Source organism: Lepisma saccharinum, chromosome 16 (assembly GCF_977018435.1).
Source record: "Lepisma saccharinum chromosome 16, izLepSacc3.1, whole genome shotgun sequence".
Lineage (NCBI taxonomy): Eukaryota > Metazoa > Arthropoda > Insecta > Zygentoma > Lepismatidae > Lepisma > Lepisma saccharinum.
In genome coordinates, this window is record NC_139244.1 from 65,223,704 (window position 1) to 65,237,992 (window position 14,289).

The 14,289-nt window shown below is 40.1% G+C and overlaps 1 protein-coding gene across 4 annotated transcripts in view; it reads right to left on the minus strand.

Annotated features, from left to right (window-relative positions):
- Positions 1-14,289, minus strand: part of LOC146000511 (neurobeachin-like protein 1) — a 723,922-nt gene that overhangs the window by 632,033 nt on the left and 77,600 nt on the right. For all 4 annotated transcript variants that reach the window (XM_083138250.1, XM_083138253.1, XM_083138251.1 and 1 more), the window contains exon 9: positions 5,612-5,746. In XM_083138250.1, the coding sequence (XP_082994376.1) occupies positions 5,612-5,746 (135 nt within the window). The remainder of the gene's footprint in view (positions 1-5,611; positions 5,747-14,289) is intronic.

Sequence of the window (14,289 nt, forward strand, 5' to 3'; positions counted from 1 at the left end):
CCTCCTGGAAGATTTTGTGTACGTGAGACTCGTTTTGTGCCCAAGTGCCAAAGATTTCTTGAGTGAAGTGTGACTCTTCCCAATGTTGCAAATATTTTTCAGTTTCTTACATGCCAGCGATAATTTCTATGTGCATGTTGACCTTTTCATGTCCTTTTTTTTGGGGGGGAGGGGGAACCCCTTTTTTTTAAAAAAAAATGATTTTTGGGGGGATTCCCCCTCCATATATAGGCCAAATGTGCATAAATTTTACATCGTCTGAATCTGTGATTCATTCCGCATACAACGGTATATCATTCATCTCTCTAGGGCAATTACCCTCCGATCTACACTCATTTAATTGAAACTCTGCAGTGCTCAAAATCGGCTCGGGCATCAAGGGGGTTACATGTGGGGCTCCAAAAGGTTAAAGGTGAAAAATGAATTTCCAACAATTAGGCATATAGACATGAAAATTTGGCTGATACCAATTAAGTGCAGATAGAAAATTTACCGATACCGATCTGATAACTAGAGGCATGCATATTTCGTTTTTGACGAAATCACAATATGTGAAATAACCCATGGCTACATTAATGCTTCATGTTTCTGAAAGGTGCGAGGTGCATTTTCCTACCCTGTTTTGTCAGGAAATGAACTGCAAAATGTGAAATAGGCTCTTAAACACTAAATTTAGAGTTTATTTATAGACACTTTCTGAAGTTTGAATTATCCTGCGAGTTATGAAATTCATGGAAAATTTATTAATTCTGCTGTAAATATTTGAGAAGCAAAATTGGACACCTTTATACAGGAATAAAATTAACACTCTGGTAACTACATAAAATGTGCTATTAGAAGGGATATGTTTATTTTGTGTAATAAGCACATTTTTAAAATCAAAATTAGGTTTATAGTCACAATTTTAAAACCAAAATGTAATTTTATATACCACTTTTGATCAGACTTTTTACCGCTATAACACCAAATTTTATTTTATTTACAGCCTTTGAACCCAAAATTGACTCTGTTTTTGTACCAAAAGTTTGCTTTTTTATTTACCAAAAATATGTGCCTCTACCACTAACCAGTATTCTGACTGATCCGATATAAAATTCCAAATGGTCCTTGAAGAACATGAATGGTCCATTGACTTCCTCCAAAAATGTATGTTAGCAGGACAATGCATGCAAAAGGAGCTGCATATTCAGACATTTACTTTTTAAACGTGCATGAAATGAAGATTATATGTTTTATCCATAAAAATTATAACAAAATGGCAGAATATTGAACTAATTATGAGATATTTATAGATATGTTGGATTGGTAAAGTTATCGGTAATTTTACCAATAAACCAACACACCAATATTCCTATATCAGAAACAGTATCAATTAATCTGCCTCATCCCTACTAAAAATGTATAGGCAAATAGCAATTAAGCCTACAATAAAGAAAGTAATGGTGAAAAATCTAGATATACAGGGAGCTCCATAGGTGATACTTTAATTAAAAATAAATTAAGCATATTTATCCACTTTCACATGGAATGGCTCATGTACAAATTTTGATGTGGTACTTCATAGTTAATTGCAGGATGCAGTCATAGTGTTTTAGAAAGTTTTCTTTGCAAGCAATACCTGACCATTCACATTCATTAGGATTCTACAGTACACTAACACTGTATATGGTTCAAACACAAGAAAAACCTTTTTAGTGTATCTTTAATATAAAATGCCTGTGGTTACATGAACAATCTGTTAATATTGAAATTTTGACATTACTATAAGTACAACTAATCCAAATTTGATTACTATCTACAGTGTCTTTTTCGGTCAAGTGACATGCGGAACGGCGTTTAGTGTGGCGGAAAGTAAGATTACGTCTGCTGGCAAACAGGATGCAATTTCCGCGTAACAGGAGCCGCTAGCTATGTAATGAAAGAAGTTCGTACAATTACAGTGGCAGTTACAATTAAAATGAGCACATACCTCGTTACATGAGGTGTTGGAAATGATGACCTGCATCCACACATTTACGACATTTTTAAAGGAAATTTTCACTAACACGTATCAGTTCCTCTTCCAAAATTGCTTAAATTTTCGTCCTGATAATTTCATTCAATTCTTCTAATTACGGTTTCAGGTTTGAAGACGTCATGAAAATGTCCGTTTCTTGTGCAATGCATTAGAGGGATTTTTGATTGTACTTCAACATTTCTCCTCATTAAGCACACGCTGCTTTATCCTATGCATCTTATCAAGAACAGACCCTGATTACCTAAATTTGTTCGTAAGTATCCAAACACTGTCTCTGTGTGAAACAGGAACATCTGGGAATTCTGCTGCAAAATGTAATTTAACTTCCCTACAAGAATTCTTAACGACGTAAGAGTCATAAGGATCACTCCATGTCAGTTCAACCAGACAACGGTACTCATGACCTCAGATTTTGATGAAACTTGGCACATTTAATCCTTCCATGGTGGTGAGAAACCACATAAATTTCCTTGTCTCACACTTGACTGGTTTCATTTTTATAGCCCCTCAAACTCTGAGTGATCACTAATTTCTTCCATTCCCAGAGCCTCCAAGTGAGAGCTGCAGTCTTGGAAAAATAATTTTATCTCCCTTATAAATTATTCAATGTCTTTGAAACTTCAGAACAATGTTAACCAAACAATAAGGATCCCAGAAAAAAATATGTCAACATATCACATTTATATTTTAGTATACTAATAAATATTAAAATATTATTATCAGGTTTTTTGGGATAAAAACATGTTTTACTACAACCTTAGTGACAATGAAGTTCGACCAGTCACAAATATAGGAGTGCGTTGTGAAAGAAGGAGAACACATGCATATGCTGAACATATTTTATTCAGCAGGCTACATGGAACAAAGGAAAACATAAATTTCCGCTGCAACGCAGTAATGTATGATGTCCACACAAAATAAAACATTTTCGTCCATCTACACGTGACATTGAAGTTCGACCACTGTTAGAGGGGATCCTGTTTACCATGGTGTGACGCCGCCCCGTCGGCAAATAACTGTGGCAATGCGTCGGGGCATGCTGCGGACAAGTCGTTCAAGGTATTCCACATCGATGCGGTGCCATTCCTCCTGCAGGCAGGCGATAAGAGCAGCCACTGTCGTGGGTACCCTCTGTTGCACACGTCGCTTAAGAACACGCCACACATTCTCAATGGGCGAGAGGTTGGGACTCGATGGTGACCATGGCAGAGTTCGCACGTGATGGCGAGTCAACCATTCTCTTGTCAGCCGCGCTGTATGAGGCCTGGCATTGTCGTGTTGAAAGATGAGATGCCGCCTGTGGAACAGGTACCTTCGCACTGTGGGAAGAAGCCGCTCCAGTATGCGTGTATAGGCGTGTGCATTCACAATGCCCTCACAGACGTGTAGTGGGCCAACCCCAGATGCCATCATGCATCCCCATACCATCACTGACGCAGGTTTCTGTACCCGACGTGCATAACATTTTGCTTCATTCTGTTCCTCCTTCCGACAAATGACTGTTTTCCGTATTTTCCCATTCACAACATTGAAAATGGATTCGTCCGTCCACAAAACCCTGTTCCACTTCCGAAATGTCCATCCCTGGTACATTCGTGCCCACCGTAGTCGATTGCCTTTGTTCAACATGGAAAGGAAGGGTTTACGTTTCGCCTTGTACACTCGGTAACCGCATCGCTGTAGGTAACGCCGAATGGTTCTGGTTGACACTTCAAAGTGAAAGCGTTCTCAAGTCCACAGTCGTAATTCGGCCACAGAAACATGATTGTTGGTCTGGATATAGCGCCTAAATATCCGTAGGTCACGCACGCTCAGCAGGCGTTTTCGACCGGGGGCCTTACCTGGCTCTGTAGTACCCGTATTTTGGTGGTGTTTGATGATGCAGTGGACGGTTGACTTGGGTAAGTTCAGTTGGCGCCCTATTTCCCGTTCACTGAGTCCATCCCGTTGCAACTCCACCACTCTTCTCCTCACGGTGTTGTCAATAGGTTTGCCCCTGGCCATGGTGATGATGCACTGCGGTTCCTCGGTGCACAGCACGCGCTTATATACGGCGGACTCCCTTATTGTGTCCGTGACGTCATGCTTCCGTCTAATGCGCCACTATCTGGAATTTTCCGTATGGGTCTGGTGCCTGGTCGAAGTTCAATGTCACGCGTATAGTTCCCCATTTTCGTTCTTTACGTGACCTTGGGTGTAACATGCTGGGATCACGATTCTTGCCTGCTCACACGCCTCCTCTTACACACATGCGTCACTTCTGCGGGTCACCCATTCCACCGCCTATGCCTCTGTGCATTTAATCACGTATTCCTTTCTGGTCGAACTTCATTGTCACCAAGGTTGTAAAAATTGAATTATCGTTGAAAGGGAAAGATGCAACACCAACAAAGGTAGTTTTAAAATGAACTTAGATATACGATCTAACTTAGCCATAAATAAAATTTATGGCCTTTTCATTCTTTCATTCCATTTATTTCTGACAATTTTTAAAAATGGCTACTGGATTTTGGGTCTAAATGCTGGTAGATATGATCTTACTTCCTGCCGAGCTAACCACCATTCCGCGAGCGACTTGACCGAAAAAAGCACTGTATAAGGATTCATAACGAAACAGAAATTTAATTTTTAGAAAGGTAAAGAGACATATTTGTGATAAATCATATTATCTGGCATCCAACTAACAATGAATTCTGATAAATCCCTTTCCAACGTAATGTTTTCTGAATCTATAGCCTTTCCCTTAGTCCTGCCATAAGTATTCACTATATATAATTCACTTAATCCCATTATATGTTTTCAGCACCTCCAAGTTATGGCATTAGGTGTATCAAAAATATTTTACTACTCAAAATAGAAAGACTTATTTGTGAAATTATCCTGTAGCTTGTTGTACAGTGTGTTTTACCCACTCTCAGCCCCTGATTTTCTATGATAAAAATCAAACTATTGGTCATAACATAATGAAATTTGATACTGACATACCTTGGTGTATGAGAAGCATGGTGACATCATTGGATATGGCGCCATAGTCTCTCTAGTCCTTGCGTAGGTATATGCATGTGTCTGGGCGATTCTGTTGTTAAATGGCAGTCTTCCATCTGTTCTTGGCCATGCTGTTGTGATGCAATGGCTACTTTTAGGAGGATAGCGCCGCTTGCCACACTTCCAACACCAGCAAGCAAGAAATTGTGTCGTCCTTTGCAAGCAATTCGCTTGACCTTACTCCACCGGATTTCTTACCGTGGGGCATGCTGAAAGGAAAGGTCTATCGCAACAAGCCATGGACTATCATGGAACTGCAAGACAGCATTCGGTGGGAAATTGATGCTGTGACTTCTGACGTGTTGGTGGCTACCTTCTGTAACATGTGCAGGCATGCACTGATGCTAATGGCGACCACTTCCAACACTTACTGTGATGTCACCATGCTTTCTCATACACCAAGGTATGACTGTAGCAAATTTCATTACATTATGACCGATAGATTTTTATGAGCTAAAATCATGAGCTGAGAGTGAAGGAAAGCCCTGCATATTATACATCCTGCAAGCTGACTACATTTTTACAAAAACAAGTTTATCAGACACATACCTTCAATTTGTTTTTGTTGTTGTCATCTTCAGTTGCCATACAAATTAGTGCCTGCAAAAGCTCTTTTGAAGGATTACAAATTTTACTTAATGCAATGAACAATCTCTCATAACCAGGTGTCTGTGTCATCTTTTTCTGAAAATAATAATAAAAAAAAAAAAAGAACATTAACATTATAAATATTCAATCAAGGTATGTTTGAAGAAATATAAAGGACAGATACATAACACTGCAAGGTAATATGGATGTAAAAATTCTTAAAATAATCACTACTTTGGCACCAAGATGGAATTAAATTCCAGATTTTGCCAAACAAACTTTCCAAATTTCAAGACAAAAATGTGTTAATTTTTTGATAATTCTGGCAAGATTTTGGTGGAGAAACACCAAAAATTTGGATGCCCATTGGGAATGAAACTGAGAACTGCACGCATCAAAAGCAAGTGCAATGTAATAATCCACTATGAAAATACTTCTCCAACAGCTTTTCATGAAAAATAGTTTTTCACTTCTTGTAATTATTTAGAAGAAGTGAAAACTGGAACCAAGATGGATGCCATAAGACTTGCAGGACTCTAGCGCCTAATATAAAGCGAGTTACTAGTCTGTGAGAGTGCAGAGAAGTGATGCTACCTGAGATGTATCGCAGCTGTCTCTAAATGTTGTATAAGTGACGAAATATTAGGCTCAGTCAATAAATAACGAGGCAGAGGATATTTCACAGTACTTATGTAACAAACCCAGAAGTATTGTCCACCACTGTTTAGATATTTATCCCATTTTGACACCAGTCCAAAAATGGCATGCTCGTAGAACTCCTTTGACTGCTGTTAGAACCAATTGCGCATGTACTCCTGGACGTCATTGTCTGATTGAAACAGTTTTCCCCACAGTGCTTTTTTGAGCTCACCAAAGATGTGGAAGTCACACGGGGACAGATCTGGACTATAAGGGGGGGGAGGTGGCTCAGGACTTCCCACTTCAATTTTTTTCAGACATTCCTTTGTTGCACTGGCTGTGTGTGGTTTAGTGTTGTTGTGCAATAGATGACCGGGACGTTTCGATTTGATTGCCTTCCTGAGCTTCGTTAACATTTCACAATACTGCTGGGCATTGACCGTAGCTCCATGCTCCAGGAAGTCGACAAGGAGCGGTCCCTTGCGATCGAAGAAGAATGAAAGCATGACTTTGCCGGCACTAGTGTGCAGGATTTTGAACTTTTTTGGATGCCTCCATTACGCGTCGCAGTCAAACACGGAATGACTGGACACGGCCACTGTTCGATTAGCAGGTTCAATCCTGGATACAGTGTCCGGGAATGGAATTTTCGGCCTGTGTATATGGCTGTGGCAACCCACCATCGTGAGAAAATTTGGGAGCTTTAAATGAGTAAGCGTAATCCTGTCACGTAGACCTACTACAACGGCTGGGGATACGTCGGGCTGACCCACCCCCCCCCCCCCCCCACACCGACTATTCCAATCCTGGTTGAAGATCTCCATGCTTAGAGGTGACAAAGGAAAGTGTGGGAGGGAGACTAGCAGCCGGTAGGTTAGCCAAGGCCTTTCATGGGCTTTTACGCACAGGTTTTTCTTTTTATAGTTTTGGTGTAATATCCTCTGCGTTATTATTTATTGACAGCCTCATGTATGTAGCTCGGTCTTTATTAAGCATCTCAACACACACCCAAAAATCAACAACATATAAGAATGGCATGTATAACAATCATTTGCCATTAGAAGCAGGCATGTTACAGAACCACATGACCATGCTACAAGGGATAATGGGGAAAAAAAGAATACAAAGCCCATAATATCCTGTAGGTATTTATTAGACAAATACAAATGGACTCACGTGGAAGGAAACTTCATACACTACTTCTCAACATAGTCCTTGATCCAACTGAAACCGACATCCTCTGAGATGCTTCTTCAAAAGAGCAAAGAGACGGTAATAGCTCGGATCAAGATCCGGGATGTATGGTGGATGTTGGAGCATATGCCACCTAAAACCTGCCAGGACGTCACCTTTATTGTGAGATCTATGTGGAGTCATGTTGTCATGAAGCAGAATGACTACTGTGGTGAGAAGTTCGTGCCTCTTTTCCCGAATCACTGTTCGTAGGTGCAGCAATGACGACATTCGAATGATGTTTTGTAGCATGAAGTAAAGGTCCTGACAACAGGACCCCAAGTGAAGACCTCGGAAAAATGCCTGAACCAGGGAGGAGACTATGTTGAGAAGTAGTGTATGAAGTAACCTTCCATGTGAGTCCATTTGTATTTGTCTAAAAAATACCTATTGGAATTTACAGGCTTTGAATTATTTTTTCTCTGATCATCCCTCATACCCCTTCCCCTTCCTTAAAAAATGATATTTCATGTGCATACATAAAAAGGTTGAATTACAAAACTTGAATTACAAGGCAATACAAATACTGTAAGTTGTATATTTAAAAATTCTGCTTTTTGCTCAGAAAGAGTGGAACAGAAACTCTTGAAATGTTAAAAACGGCGTATAAGGACGATGCTATGGGGAAAACTCAAGTGTTTGAGTGGTTTTCCCGTTTCAAAAATGGTGAAATGTCAATTGATGACAAACCTCATTCTGGTCGTCCTTCCACGGCCCGAACACATGACAATGTTGAAAACATTCGTGAAATCATCAACGAAAATCAACGACGGACCATTGAACAAATTGTGGAGCTGTTGGGAGTGATGGAGTTCAGTGCAGCAAATTTTGACAGACAATTTGGGAATGAAAAGGATGGCTGCCAAATTCGTGCCACGACTGCTCACTGATGAACAAAAACAAGGTCACATGGAAGCATGCCGTGCTTTGAAAGAAGAGTCCCAAATTGATCCAAACTTTTTTTCAAAAATTATCACAGGTGACGAAATGTGGTGCTATGCTTACGATCCCGAATCAAAGCAACAATCAAGCCAGTGGAAGACTTCAAGTTCGCCATGCCCCAAGAAAGCTCGTCAGGTAAAATCAAACATTAAAACAATGCTGCTTTGTTTTTTCGATGGGAGAGGAGTTGTCCATTCAGAGTTTGTTCCGCAGGGTCTGACAGTTAACCAGGCTTTCAACTTGGAAATTTTGAAACGATTGCGCAACAGTGTGCGGTGGAAGCAGCCCGATTTATGGCAGTCGGGTGACTGGTTTTTCCATCATGCAATGCCCCGGCTCACACAGTCCTGTCTGTACGACAATTCTTGACCAAAAATGGTATGACCCATGTTCCTCACCCCCCATACTCACCCGACCTTGCCCCATGCGACCTTTTTTTGTTTCCTAGATTGAAAGGAGACATGAAAAGAAAGCGTTTTGATGATGTTGCTTAGGTGAAGAAAAAAAATGACTGAGGCACTGTCATGCATGAATTTAATAAAATGTTTTGAAAAATGGAATCAAAGATTGGACAAGTGTCTTAATGCAAGTGGATAGTACTTTGAAGGGGATTGAAGGTTTGGACTTAAATTGTGAATAAATAAGTTCACAACAAAATTAGTTCGGTTTCTTTTGGGTACGCCCACGTATTAGAATTTTAAAGCATGGACTTTTCAAATATGTATACATGAACAAAAAAATCATAGGAGGAAAATTAAATGCCATGAAGGTTTGAGGTTCATTTAATTTGGGGGGAGAAAGGACTGAAATTTTAAAGGAAGTGAAATTTAGTTAACCCACCTCCCCAACAAGCATAGTTAGATAAAAAAAGCAGAAGGGGGTTTTACAGAAGAGGTTCTTGTTCAGCAAGTCACATAGACCAGCATACCCATCTAAAGTGAGTAGAAAAATTTAAAGATGTAGCACTATAATTGTACAAAAATCACATGTACAAGAGTCGTTCAAGGTTGACCGGGATTTTCGTACGTAAAAAATCGATGAAATAGCCGGATCATGATGAAATGTGCGGGTGACGTAATGTATTCCTTCGCGAGTAACTAGCGCCTGGCATGATGTATTTCGCGCATGCGCAGCAGTTGCAGCAAACATGGCGGCAAGCAGTGTGTCTGTGGCTGTGGAGCAGCGGTGTGTAATCAAATTTCTCGTGAAGGAGAAAGTGAAACCAGCTGAGATTTTCAGACGATTGCAAGCACAGTATGGTGAACAAACGATGTCGCGGACAAGAGTGTACGAATGGTGTGAGCAGTTTCGCGAAGGACGGGAGTTGGTGACAAATGAAGCGCATAGACACATTCGCCCGACTGCAGTCACACCAGTGAATATCGAACGTGTTGAGCAAATGATTCTTGAGAACCGGCGAGTAACAGTGCGGGATATTGCTGCCGAGGTGAATATCAGTGTCGGGAGTGTTGAGACAATCATTCACGACCACTTACGCTTCCGCCAAATCTGTGCAAGGTGGGTTCCCCGACAGCTGACATTCGATCAGAAGTGGACACGCAGGACGGTCTGTGAACAGCTTCTGAATCGGTTTCGAGCAGAAGGTGATGAATTGTTGCAATCCATCATCACGTGTGATGAAACATGGTTGCACAATTCAACCCCAGAGACCAAAAGACACAGCATGGAGTGGCAGCATAAAGGTTCCCCCCCCCCCCCCAAGAAAAGCAAAATGCAGCCGTCTGCTGGAAAGATCATGGCAAGTGTCTTCTGGGACATGAAGGGCGTTATCCATGTGGATTTTCTGGACAAAAGGAGCACGATTAATGCCCAGTATTACTCCACATTGTTGAGTGGTGCTGTACGAAAGTCCATTCGCAAGAAAAGACCTGGGATGTTGTCTGGAAATGTAATTCTTCTCCATGACAATGCCCGCCCTCACACGGCCAATGTGACAACAACAACTCTGGCCGACATGCGCTGGGAAGTTCTGCCCCATCACCCCTACAGTCCGGATTTAGCCCCCAGTGATTATCATTTGTTTGCACTCCTTAAAGATCATCTGGGAGGGAAGAAATTCACGACAGACGAAGCACTGCGGAGCGATGTCCTCCAGTGACTACGACAACAACCAAGTTCTTTCTACGCCAAAGGAATTCGGGAGCTGCCAGAATGATGGCAACGGTGCCTCGGCACGCACGGAGAATACTTTGAAAAACTGACATAGTTTGGTGTTTCTTCTGCTATCTATTTCCTCTGCAGAAATAAAAGTCCCGGTCAACCTTGAACGACCCTTGTAAAACTATATTAGAAAATCTTCAATTTTACTCACCCCTGTTTACCCCTCTACAGTTTGCATTCATAGGATGCAAACCTCAACCCCCTCCAATACACACACACATTGTTAAGATGAGCTACATTTGTTTATCTGTGATATGCAGGTACTTAATGAACAGCTTCACTGAAAAATCTACTTATGAGTCATTCCATGCGAAATCAACACAGCCTTTGACCTGACCATCTCCGATTTTCATGAAATTTGGGGAGTTGAAACTATGCATAGAACTTAGTAACTATGAAAATTTTTAGTCTCGTGCGTCTTGTAATTGTTAAATTATTCAAGGTCAAAGTTTGCAGAAATTGCCCTTTTTGAGCCCGCTTAGCTATACTAAATCTGCTGTAACTCCGCCCCTATTTTGCCTAGGAAGCTCAAATAAAGCTTATTGTACAGGGAATTGAATAAGCTTTCCAGTGATATATAACAAGCCTACCTTTGGATAAAAATATAATTTTGTCACGTGACCTTGACTTTTGACCTTGAATATCTCAAAACATGTCATCACCAAAAGTCGTGGAAAAAATATATTTGGTCCCTCATACCATACTATAAAACATACCAAAAAATCATTCTGGGACTGCAATGGGATCAGAAGATACAAAATAATATTTGTAACTATGTGACTGATAAAAGCCCCATTACATGAACTATGAAGAGTCAAATGTCCCTTAACACTCCCTACAAAATGTGAAGGAGTTATCCTGGGTATAATTGGTCATAAAAGAAATAGGTTAGGCACAGGGAGATCCCTAGCCGTGTGTGTCAAGCGCAGGTCCGGCATATTGTTGACCGCCATATTGAATTCAACGCAAAAATTTCAAAGGAAAGGGGGTGATGTGATATATCAAATGAGGCTAGAATTTCACAAGAAATGAAGTGACGAAGGTTTATCCAACATATATTTAACCAGCAAAAATTTATTACTGCATGCTTGTAACCATTTTCTCCTTTTCGAGATGTTAAAAACAAAGCATTGGAATGCTCCTAACGTGTTAGGAACTCATCGAGATCACGCTGACATCTTGGGAGAGAAAGAAGTATACGCACCATTGCATATGATTTTAATCAGCTACATTCACCAAATAGTTGAATAGTGAAGAATATTGGGAAAAGTATCTCAAACAATTACGTGACACTTCCTTTGGAATGAAAAATTCTTCAGTGACGAGGCTAATTTTTGTTCACGGTGAAATTAATAAAAATAATATGCAATACCTGTGATTTGCTCAGTCGAATGGTTGTTGCTGGTAAGCTAATTATGTGGTATAATGTATGGCGAACGGAAATGGTTGGTCCATATTCAACAACGGAACCTTAAATGGTGAGGGCTTCTTGGATCTGTTAAGTGAACAGGTTTTTTCACCCTTGCTTACGGGATATGGCACTTTTCGAGAGTTTTGAAACAGGACAGAGTATGACCACACTATGTGGACATTTTTGCAATTTCTTCATGGTAATTTTCTAGGTAGATTGATGGGCACACGGGGATCTATTAAAAGGCCTTCTCATTCCCCAGATCTAACATCTTAGGAGGACTTTTACCTTCAGAAACATTTGAAGAGAATGGTGCATGCACTAAAAGTCCCTGATATTGACCATCTGAGAGAAGGCATAGTTGCTGCTTGCGATGTTGCACATGCTACATTGCCAAATGTTCTATGCGAGTGTGAGAGACGTCAACGAGTGTGCTCACAGGAACATTGACAACATTATAATGTGCATATATCGTAAGTGAAAGATATGTGTATAACTTTTTGCTGGCGTAAGATACGTTGGAAAATCCTTCGTCACTTCATTTCTTGTGAAATTCTAGCCTCATTTGATATATCACATCACCCCCTTTCCTTTGAAATTTTTGCGTTGAATTCAATATGGCGGTCAACAATATGCCGGACCTGCGCTTGACACACACGGCTAGGGATCTCCCTGTGCCTAACCTATTTCTTTTATGACCAATTATACCCAGGATAACTCCTTCACATTTTGTAGGGAGTGTTAAGGAACATTTGACTCTTCATAGTTGATGTAATGGGGCTTCTATCAGTCACGTAGTTACACATATTATTTTGTATCTTCTGATCCCATTGCAGTCCCAGAATGATTTTTTGGTATGTTTTATAGTATGGTATGAGGGACCAAATATATTTTTTCCACGACTTTTGGTGATGACATGTTTTGAGATATTCAAGGTCAAAAGTCAAGGTCACGTGACAAAATTATATTTTTATCCAAAGGTAGGCTTGTTATATATCACTGGAAAGCTTATTCAATTCCCTGTACAATAAGCTTTATTTGAGCTTCCTAGGCAAAATAGGAGCGGAGTTACAGCAGATTTAGTATAACTAAGCGGGCTCAAAAAGGGCAATTTCTGCAAACTTTGACCTTGAATAATTTAACAATTACAAGACGCACGAGTCTAAAAATTTTCATAGTTACTAAGTTCTATGCATAGTTTCAACTCCCAAAATTTCATGAAAATCGGAGATGGTCAGGTTAAAAATTGCACATATCTGTGTTGATTTGGCATGGAATGACTCTTATTTAGGTTTGTGTATTGTAATTAAAATCCTTTTCTTATGATGATTTTTTAATGATTTTTCCACATAACTTTGCAAAATTGCTAGCTTGTAGCAGTGTTACATTTGATAGTTTGCTAGAAAATGATTCAAAATTGTACTTTCTATGAGAACCTCAATTTATCTTGAAAAAAATTTTAAAAAGGAAAAAAAAACAGAAAAGATATTTTTTTTCAAAACATTTCAATACTTTGTGTACTTTCTGATTAAAAAGTGTGGCTCAGTCGGTAACGCATCTGACTACCATGCTAAAGGTCCCGGGTTCGATCCCCGGCCAGTTCAAATCCGGGAATTTTCTAACATTGGAAGCGGTCCCGGCGCCCACCCAGTGTCGAATAACATGGGTACCTGGGGGAAACCCTGGGGGGTAAAGGCGGTCAGGGGCATGATGCTGATCACATCACCCCCACTCACGACCGGATCAAGAAAGTGTGGGGCGTTACCCCCACACCCCCTATACACCTTCATGGCATGGTGCTATGCACAGGGGAGCACTTTACCTTTTTTTTACCTTTACCTGGTTAAAAAGAAGTTCAAAAACTGAAATTGTAATAATTGTACGTAGTAAATATGACAATTACATGTATATCACTCAGCATCCTTTCTCAACGATGGTATTCTTGAAAATTTTTGCTACAAGAAATATATTTTCATTTTGTTATGTTCTTGTAAGTAGTTTTCAAGTGAAACGGAAACACATGAATAAGAAGAACATAATTTAGGCATTAATGGATTTTAATGTAATACAAAATTTACTAGTTTGTATTTAACATAGTCCCTTATTTTGCAATTCGATGATCATAGCTATAGTTATTCCCTTTCTTCTTTATATATTTTTAATATACTTGGGGAATTTTACTGGTGGCCCATTCTGTCTCAAGTCAGGCAGGATGTCCACTGACATCACGAAA